The sequence below is a fragment of the Asparagus officinalis genome, chromosome 8, assembly GCF_001876935.1.
Source record: "Asparagus officinalis chromosome 8, Aspof.V1, whole genome shotgun sequence".
Classification (NCBI taxonomy): Eukaryota; Viridiplantae; Streptophyta; class Magnoliopsida; order Asparagales; family Asparagaceae; genus Asparagus; species Asparagus officinalis.
In genome coordinates this window covers 101,419,801-101,430,501 of record NC_033801.1, presented here as the reverse complement: position 1 = coordinate 101,430,501, position 10,701 = coordinate 101,419,801, and the positions used below count along the sequence as shown (strand labels likewise).

The following is a 10,701-nucleotide window of genomic DNA, read 5'->3' as shown; positions in this document are numbered from 1 at the left end:
AAAAAAGAGGGAAATCAAAGAAAAGGAAACCTATTTCTAAGAAAAATAGGTTTTGGGATTGTTTGGTTGGCTAAAAAAAGAAGGAAATCAAAGAAATGGAGATGGGATGAGATGAGTTGTCACCTTATTATAGGATGATGTGAGTGATCTTTTAAGAAAACTTGTTTTGATGTTGTTTGGTTGGCGGAAAAAATAAGAAAATTAATTATAAGAAACATATTTCTTGTATTAGGCTGTTTTCTTTTGTTTGGTTATTTATTAAAAATAAGAAAATAGATGAGATGAGATGAGTTGTCATTATATTATTGGATGATATGACCCAAACTTAAGGAAATTGTTTTCCTAGCTTTTTGGGAGGAAAACAAAGAAATGAAATGTTAATGAGATGAGATGAGTTGTCACAATCTTATTGGATGATGTGAGTGATTTTTAAATATGAGATGAGATGAGTTGAGTGATGTTGTGGATGAAAATAATATTTTATTAGATGTGGTGGATGTGATGGATGAGTTGTTGGATGAAAATAATATTTTATTAGATGTGGTGGATGAGTTGTTTGATAAAAATAATATTTTATTAGATGTTGTGGGTGAGTTTTAGGGATGAAAATGTGTGAAATTGTACTTTTTGAGATTTCTTGGTTTTTTTTTCTATTTTTTGGTTTTTTAGGAAATAACCAAACAAGCCCTAAAAAAATAGTCCAAATAAAAAAACTAAGAAAATACCCCTTTCTCCAACTCCTTGTAATCCGTCCCTTTGCCCAGTTCGCTTCAGGAGAGGGTTTCTCGAAAGATCGGTAAGTTTCTCTCCCTTCAGTAAAAACCCTAATTTCTTGATTCGTCATAAATTAGGGTTTGTTCGTTGCTGATTGCAGATTCGTCCTTTGCATTGATCTAATGGCGACGACGGAGGCCAAACCGACGGCGACTGAGGACGCGAAGATCGATCTATTCGAGGATGACGACGAATTTGAGGAGTTCGAAATCGATCAAGGTGCGCTAAAAATTCCGGAAAGTTTGAATCTTTGCTTTTTTTAGAATTAGTAGTTACTATTCTAGAATAGTTAGTTGGGAACCTGCGTAAAATCAATTTGAGATTTCATTAGCAATTCTTTAGATGTTGGTGATTGCAGCTTAATTGGGTACAGTTGAAAATAAACGACCCCTTCTGAAATATTGTCTTGAAACAAATTTAGATTCCATTAGCTAGGAATTTGTTTGTGTTCTGATGTGCATATGTGACAGTAGACAGGACCATGGCGAGTTCGAGTTTCTAGAGAAAGAAGTTATTTCCTTGGTATTCTGAATTGAAAAAGAGTTCTTATTGAAGAACAAGATGTTACTGATTGTATGTAAATATGGAGCAACCATGACAATCTAAGAAAGGAAGGGGGGAACCCAAGATAAGCAGCAAGTATATGTGCATACTCCATAATGGTGGTATAATTTCTTGGCCTGCTAGTGGTAAGTAATAACCGATGTCACAGATACATGGATCTAGGTACAAACTGCAAACATAGAATATTTGTACAAGGCATGTTGAGTGGACAAAATTACTTGATATATTATGTAAGTGTGACATCTAGATCTAGCAAGTTCTCACCAAATCATAGATCTTTAGCGATTAGCTAGACCAATTCATAGAATATTAAACTTTATTGCAACAGAAAGTACCCTAAAAGATTTAAGTGCTAGTGTCACTAACATCTATCACAAATGATCTTCTAATATTATTTTTTTTGGGTATGAATGATTAGTTTTATTCAATACTAAATGATCATGAGAAGTACAAACTCCAAGTAAAGACCCTCACAACTATACATTAAAAAAATCAAAATTTGCAAAACCTCAATCACCTATACATACAACATACCAATGTTTAAAAAAGTTTTTTGAAACTCGCTCTGAAACTTTTTGAATGGTAGATGCTTCAAAACTCGAGAGTGAAGCTGTTTATCCCTTGAAGCTTATGCCTCATCGTTGAAAGCATAATTGAAATGTGCACTTCGTGCTTCGTAAAGCACTTCTCTTTTGAAGCACGCAGTTAACTTAGACAAGATAGGAAGATCTAAAAGAATTTTTGACTAAAATAAAGTCGCACGTAGCTAAGTTTATTGTGATTTGCTTCTATGCTTCACATATTAATTCTTATTTACTAAATTAGGACATGGATATATCAATTTATAAACCATTATACCACTTTATATGCTCATAAGTTTTACAGTATAAAATTAGAAGGCTTAAACTCATGAGGCTTATGCCTCATGCTTTGAAGCTTATGCCTTACTTCATTTAAATGCCTAAGGCTTTACCTTCCACTTCCGCTTTTTTGAACATGGCAACACACTGACAACAATTGTTACCCTTCTGAAGTCAAAAGCATATTAAACCTGCATCCATTTGAAACATACCCTGTTCCCTCTGCCTGCAGTCCACAAACAGCACCATCTGAATGAAAATACGCTCGTATAACTACCAGCTATTAAGAAATTAATTCAGAAAATGTGCAAAGTTTTGTGGATCATTCTTTATTACTATATGTGTTAGATATCTTGTTAATGGAGCTTCACTTAATTTTCAACAAGATTGAATCTTTACAATTGAAGACGCCACCTCAGGACGTACACCTCTAAATATAAGATCATTCGTGCAGACCACATTGGGAGATAGAGGAGCTCTTAGAAACTGAACTTTAGTTCATTTGCCTCCCCATTTTCTGGAAGCGCGCATGGCAATCTACCGATTAAATCTCATGCATCTAGCTGAAGATATAATATCCTTGTATCTTGAGTCCGAAATATTCGAAGTTTAGGCTGGTCACAACTTGGTATATCTGACTGTTCACGATGTCTTGATGGAGTTTCAATGTATGACGCATGTCAGGTGTCATGCATTGGTGCCTTTGTGGCCAATTACCTACACGTTTTGTCTCTCTATGTTTCTCTGTACGAAAATTAATCCCATAAGTAAACTTCTAGAGATAATGATAAAATAAAGATTCTGCAGTAGGAACTTTCTGGTACCCCTTTTGAAGACTACATCAATGGATTCCTTCCTGCAGTAGGAACTTTCTGGTGCATTAAACATGTTAGGTGTCATGCACTGGTGCCTTTGTGGCCAATTACCAACTCGTTTTGTCTCTCTATGTTTCTCTGTACGAAAATTAATCCCATAAGTAAACTCCTAGAGATAATGATAAAATAAAGATTCTGCAGTAGGAACTTTCTGGTACCCCTTTTGAAGACTACATCAATGAATTCCTTCCTGCAGTAGGAACTTTCTGGTGCATGAAACATGTCAGGTGTCATGCACTGGTGCCTTTGTGGCCAATTACCAACTCGTTTTGTCTCTCTATGTTTCTCTTTACGAAAATTAATCCCATAAGTAAACTCCTAGAGATAATGATAAAATAAAGATTCTGCAGTAGAACTTTCTGGTACCCCTTTTGAAGACTACATCAATGGATTCTTTAAGAAGTTCCCCCTCCAATTCTTTCTGAAGCATTAATATCAAATTCTTCTACATCATCCCAAATAACAATTGTCATCAACAAAATGCCTGAACGAAAAGTTCTTACAATACACGTAGCATGCCATTTCTCCTTGTTCCTTCACCTCTTCCCTTTTGATGAACTATACTTATCATATTAAATTATTAACCTACTACCTCCTTAATTTACCTAATTCCCTACTGACTTTAGGCATGACACACGCAAATTCTATTAAGAAATGTGTCGTTCTCTACTGCAAAGTATGTGTTGAACTTTACAGTATTCGTGATACCAGTGAAAATTTCCAATACGATATTTTCCTTGTTGCATATACACATGCATTTTTTTAGAGAAACCCTTGATGATTGAGGTGTTATGAAACTTTTCCTTAGGCATATACGTGGTCATGTCTGCGGAGTAGAAATTTGTATGACAACTAAAAAAGATTGATATGGATTCACATATTCCTCTTCCCTGGGATCAAAAGTTTTCATCATTTTTATCCGCCGTTGGAGTATGCAACCGGTGCAATGTATCTTTTTAACTTTTCTTTCCTACTATGTTAGTAAATACTAAGTAAATCTGTTTTGTTTCCTCTTTTCTGCAGAATGGGATGACAAAGAAGAGGGCAAAGAAGCTCTACAGCAGTGGGAGGATGACTGGGACGATGACGATGTCAATGATGACTTTTCTCTGCAGTTGAGGAAGGAATTGGAAAGCAACAATGCTGAGAAAAAGTGATCAGAAAGCACAATGCTGAGAAAAAGTGATCAGCTATCTAAAATTGTTATTCTAGTCTTTGGTCTTTTTTCTTCTCTCTTCACATTGCTTGATACTTGATGTAACGCTAGTTGGAAGCTTATATCTGTTATCCGTTAACCAGACCACCAAAGGTCTCCATGCCAAGTGGGAACCCGTCATGTAGATCTACGCTAGAAGATTCTCCTGATCTTGTATCAGCTTCAGATGCCTATCTAGAAGATTCCCATCCAGACCCTGTCAAGTACCTGTCTTCAGTCCTTGCCGATTGAGTGTATCCAGCTACCCAAGCTTTCTTCTTTCTACTCTTTGAGTTTGTTTGGGTAATACTAAATGTTGGTTTCACCAGTTTAATGCTCCGGCTGATGGTAAAAATTCTCGTTACTCAAGCTTATGATTGAAGGTGGTTTTGTTGCTAAAACTTAGAGTTTTATATTAGAGTTTTGTCTAGGTGGAGCACATGTATCAGAAGTAAACTTTTTAGAAAGCCACTATTATTTCAAATAATTTCTAGGAGCTGAGTTGTCTGTGGTCAAGTTTTTCTGGTATATGAGAAGTGGATCTATATGTTCCTTGTTCAACAAGGGGGGTAATAGGACAAATTTTCAAAACAGTCCTTTTTACGTTTTTAATCCTAAAAAAGACTCTTTTTGAACTTAATTTCAAAAACCGACCTGGTTTCAGCCCTAACGCTGAAACCAGGTCAATTTTTGAAAAAAAAATTCGAAACTTCACGGGGGTTTTTGAACTCTCGTGAAGTTTTATTGCCCCAATTCCTGCTCATCTGAATAACCTACTCTCTGTTGCCAATCCAATCAAACCACTCTCTGTTGCCAACCCAATTCCTACCCCAAGTCATTTATTAAAAAAATCATCTCAAATTTTCCCCAAATTTGGCCATGGATCTTCTCCTTGTTCCTTCGTCACCTTCCTCTTCCCTGTCCTCTGTTATCACCTCAAATTCTAATGAAAGAAGAAGCGGGGCAAGCTCCTTAGCTTCACAACTCGCTGAGAAGCTGATATGCACTGTTGTCACCTGTGTCTTTGCTATAGGTTTGCTCTATTTTTCCAAAATTTGGCTACAGGTTTGCTCAATTTAATGACCTGGGTCGTTGTTTTTGTGTGTGCTGATTTCATTACACAGATCAAAATTTGATCTTTTTGGTTTGGTTTGGGGTTCAGTGGGTTTGTTGGCAGATCAAAATATAATCTTTTTGGTTTGGTTTGGGGTTCAGTGGGTTTGTTGGTAGGAGCAATTACTGATGGTTTGATTGGGTTGGCAACGGAGAGTGGGTTATTCAGAGGAGCAGGAATTGGGGCAATAAAATTTCACGGGAGTTGAGCTCCCGTGAAGTTTTTTAAGAACTTAAACTTCACGGGAGTTGAACTCCCGTGAAGTTTAAAAATCTGCTAAACTTCACGGGAGTTCAATTCTAGTGAAGTTTCGTAAAAAAAATTCAAAAACCGACCTGGTTTCCAAAGCTGAAACCAGACCGATTTTTAAAATTAAGTTCAAAAAAGGTTTTTTTTAGGATTAAAAGTGCAAAAAGGACTGTTTTGAAAATTTGTCCGGGGATAATACTTCTGAGCTTTGTTAGAGTAATTTTGAGAAACGTTAAGTTTGTCGAATTAAATGGTACATATTGCCTGAACAGTATAACTTGTAACGTCTAAGGTTTTCAATAGTAGACTAGTGTGCAAACCTTTACTAAGTTTAGAAGTACACGTGTATAAATCCTTAAGTTATCATCAGTTATATTAAAAAGCTGAACACGAGTGTGTAGAAGTTTGTGGAATAAAAAAAAGTTTGCTTAACTTGGTGGGACCCACCACACAACTGGCTGATACAATTTTTACCCACAAATAGGGCGATTTTTCTTGAGGAGCAATAAGATATTCAACCCAAAGCTTGACCCCATTTATTTTGAAACCCACATAGTTCTATACATTTCCATACACCCAAAATACGATGCTGATTTACATAGCACAAAGTGGATACCTATATAGTATCAAGTGTATAGTTGCATGCTAGGATGTTATAGTACACGGTACATAGTTACCTTCTATAGGGTGCATATCCAATTATTTGTAGTTATACATGTAAATGGGCTATGTACCTTCTATAGGGTGCATAGCCAATTATTTGTAGTTATACATGTAAATGGGAGCTGAGTTATTTATAGTTTCATACCTTGAAATTAAATTTTTTTCTAACTTTGACTTTGATATCCCAGAGTTTTTCCTCGACACTTGATGCTCCAATGTTTACACTTTTTTTATGTATCGTACTACATGAGCCCTTAGAATTTAAGGGACTTGTGAGTAATGTCAAAGGTTTGAATGACTAATATTGAACCATTGTAAGATTTGAGGGACTAATACTAAATAGCCCTAAATCCTATGTGAATACTTTGATTTGTATAGATAAGCTATTTACAAATCTTCATAATTATGTATTGGAAGTTTATAAATAGTTTAAATTAACTTTAGGTTGTAGAATAATATAATTTTTTAACTTGAAGAATTTAGCCTGACATTTTGACGGAGATTTACTATTAAATAATTAGTTTGTCCTTTTATCCAACAAAATACTATTTATTGTCAAAAGAAATAGTCTTAAGGCTTCAAAGTGAAAAGATAGATAACTCTGGTACATCAAAATGAACATAAGCCACCAAATAATTGAAAGGGTTTTTTTTCTATATTAATATCTAAATCTTTTATATATTGGTATTAGTCCATCAAATCATTTAAATTGTTATTAGGCCCCCTTTTCTTAAGCTATTTTAAAATTGGTCCCTCAAATAAGGGCAATTGATACTACGTCCTCGATACTTAGGTCATTCCAACATCAATTTTCCAAATGAAGAGTAGAATTAGTAATTATAATGATCTATTTCAAACAAATTATGAGGATGCAGGTGTCTAATAGGAATTTCGATACGCAACAACTCTGAAGAAGCTACGTGTAATGCACATGCTCCTTAATATATATAAAAAAGTAGAGTTATTAAATAATATGAGAACTTTTACCTATATATAAAAAGTAGAGTTATTAAATAATATGAGAACTTTTATCTATATATAAAAAAGCAGAGTTATTAAATAATATGAGAACTTTTGCCCACCACATTCTTAAATCAATACACCATATTAAATTAACTGGTCTTTTCCTGACATTAGAAACTAATTAATTAATTAATTATTTTTTTAGAAATTAATTAATTAATTAATTACGATAGTATTCTAATTTCTAGCTCATCTTTAGGAGATAATAACCTTAGAAATTGCATTTGAGTCTTCACAAGTGATAAAAAATATTATTATTTAGATTAATCAGCTATAAGTTTATATTTTTCGCCATTCAATTTGTTTACTAGCACTTATCACCGAGTAATACATTTTATTATTTTTAAGTATAATTATCTACTACTTAATTAATAGTTTTCTAAATTTAATATTCATCCTACCTCATGTTTTGTATTTTCACACAAACATGATAATTGCCCTCTAGCATCAGATGTATTTTTCTTCTTCTACTCTATTGTCATACATATACTTCTTTTTTTTTTTGCGCAACAAAAATAGGGACCAGACACTTGCAATTCTGTGGAATAATTTATTGAGACAATTTTGTCCATGCATTTTTAACTTATTTGTATGTGGACATTCTTTGCATGCGTTAGAGTTGGTCTTCTTCCTAGCTTTGGTTTCCTTTGTCATTAGCAACAATACGCTTGCACACATACACATCAATATACTTGCACACATATACAACAAACCATCTAATGTCTGGTACTAACTATAACTATATATTTCACACACATTCATAAAGATATCAGATAACTAGAAAATCTAGACTAGATCAAGCTTATGAGAAGTATAGATGCAAATTCCTTTTTAATTATTTTTAATCACTAAGAAATTTGACTCTTCACACAACTTTTAATATTGGACATCCACTATTTTTGTCCTTTTTAAAATGCACCGTATCACTTATTAATCACATGTTGATTAACGTAATATAAGTTTAATGGAAAATTCTAATATAATATGGATGGGATATCGAAACAAAATGTGTTTGAAATTTTAGATTAAAGTGTTAGAAAAATACACCAAGGATACCAAAGTGAAATAAGCGACCAAATAACCATAATGAAATTTTCTTATAATAGTCCCTAAAATCATTCGTCCTTTAAAATTAATCCTTTAAACAATCAAAGTATCCACCAGGCACGTGCAAGGCACGTGCTTCCTTACTAGTTTCCTTGTTTGTTTCACTCTTTTTATGGAAAATGAATAGGATTTGGATCTGATAGGGGAAAAACCATAACTAAAGAATTATTTATGAATCCTAATACTGAGTTTGGTTCACAAAACATTTATAGATTTTGAAATCTGTAAAGTTGTAAAAGTGTGGTGTTTTTATGGAAACCCAAATCCTATTGATTTGGGAGGAATTGGGTCAAAAAGCTGACACAACCATATTATCTCCCTTTCTCTTTGTTTTTCGGATTCCGCCTCTTCACGAACCTTAGATTTGGTTTTCGGCTGCCTCTGCTATTCTTCTCCAGCCTCTTCTCAATCTTCTTCGCGCCTCTTCTCCAGCTGTTCTTCGATTTCTTTTTCGAAGACGAGTGACACACCCCACTTCCCAAAATACCTGGGAATCGGAACGTGAACAAGCCCGTGACGTATTAGATTGAGAAGAAATATATATTAAATTTTCTTTCTTTCTTTCTTTTTCGTTTCTTCTCAATCTAATACGTTAAGCGTCAAGAAAAAGAATATATGTCATAGGTCCCCGATCACAATAGTAAGAATATAATAACAACCCAGAATAAGAAATAGACATATCATCAAGTCATAGGTCCCCGATCACAATAGTAAGAATATAATAACAACCCAGAATAAGAAATAGACATATCATCAAAAGTAGATCATCCTAGACATAAAAATATAATAACAACCCAGAATAAGAAATAGACATATCATCAAAAGTAGATCATCCTAGACATAAAAATATGAGTCAAACATATCCTTATTACAAAACAAGTCCAATTAGGAATAGAAAATACATAGTCCATAATAAAAGAAAGTACCACTAAAAATACGAAAATCCATCATCAAACTAAAGAAAATATGACAAAGAGTTCTAATGTTCCACAACTACTATAGAAGAAAACCACTACGCTTCAGCTTGTTCTTCTACTCCATCAGAAGGACACTCCGGCTAGGCATACGCCGCCTCTACTGCATCATCGAACTGTACCTATTCGTCCCCTAAGTCTGACGCACACCAGAGAAATCAGGTGTATGTCAGCGTGCATGGCACACAACAAGATCTCACATGGAAAAATGAAACGGTTGTATGACCCATGCTATGACAGTAATAATACCAGTAGGAAAGACAATGATACATGCAACTGGAAATCTAATAAATCAAGATGTAATCCTCACGTAAATATGATAACATACAGCTATATGAATACAGTAACTAGGTCGAATATTAATCATCTTAAAACTCACTGGTCCACATCTCACACAACAAGATCTCACATGTGTATGTCAGCGTGCATGTCAGCGTGCATGGCACACAACAAGATCTCACATGGAAAAATGAAACGGTTGTATGACCCATGCTATGACAGTAATAATACCAGTAGGAAAGACAATGATACATGCAACTGGAAATCTAATAAATCAAGATGTAATCCTCACGTAAATATGATAACATACAGCTATATGAATACAGTAACTAGGTCGAATATTAATCATCTTAAAACTCACTGGTCCACATCTCACACAGAGTCAACACTCATATCATCAGATAACTAACTTTTTACAAATCCCCTACGTGCATCCAATAACGCTACACAAACTCGGTCAGAGGACTACGCGCAATCTGTTTTCAGCCTGGTCCGGACTCAAGCTAAACTTGGGTGAGTATCAAATTCACGGACCAAAGTGACTACACAAACTTTATTTTGACCCAACAAACCAACCCCAGTGCTACGCAAACTCACTGGTGCGAGCCGGGAAGATACATTAACAGTCACATCCGATCACATGAACAAGGACTTCCCCATCCCAACTCTTCTCGCTTTTCTAAGTCAAACATAATCCGCACTATCTCTAGTTCACCACCTAAATTCAGTCAACACACCCACATATGTCACTAGGTCTGTTCATGACGCGCGAGGCCACTAAGTCATGAACTACTAAGTTTCTCAAACACAACAAGAGGCAATAAAATAAAACTAATTCTATACAATAATAACATGGCATGTCGAACATGATTAAACAAGTTTGTAAAGCATGAATAAGCACTACATTAAAACATAGAATGCATGAACAGTCTACCACAAGATGAATGCACATATAAATAGGTTTCATTGATAACTTACTACTGGGTGTCCAAATTTCTCATGTAAGCTAACCGTAATTAAGTAT

General features: G+C 34.6%; 1 protein-coding gene across 1 annotated transcript; it reads left to right on the top strand.

The window, feature by feature from the left end:
* Window positions 688–4,778, top strand: LOC109822625 (protein DELETION OF SUV3 SUPPRESSOR 1(I)-like). The gene is made up of 3 exons (XM_020388859.1): window positions 688–796; window positions 875–993; window positions 4,097–4,778. Exons 2-3 carry the CDS (start codon window positions 897–899, stop codon window positions 4,228–4,230), a joined length of 231 nt encoding a protein of 76 aa, XP_020244448.1. The 5' UTR covers window positions 688–796; window positions 875–896; the 3' UTR covers window positions 4,231–4,778.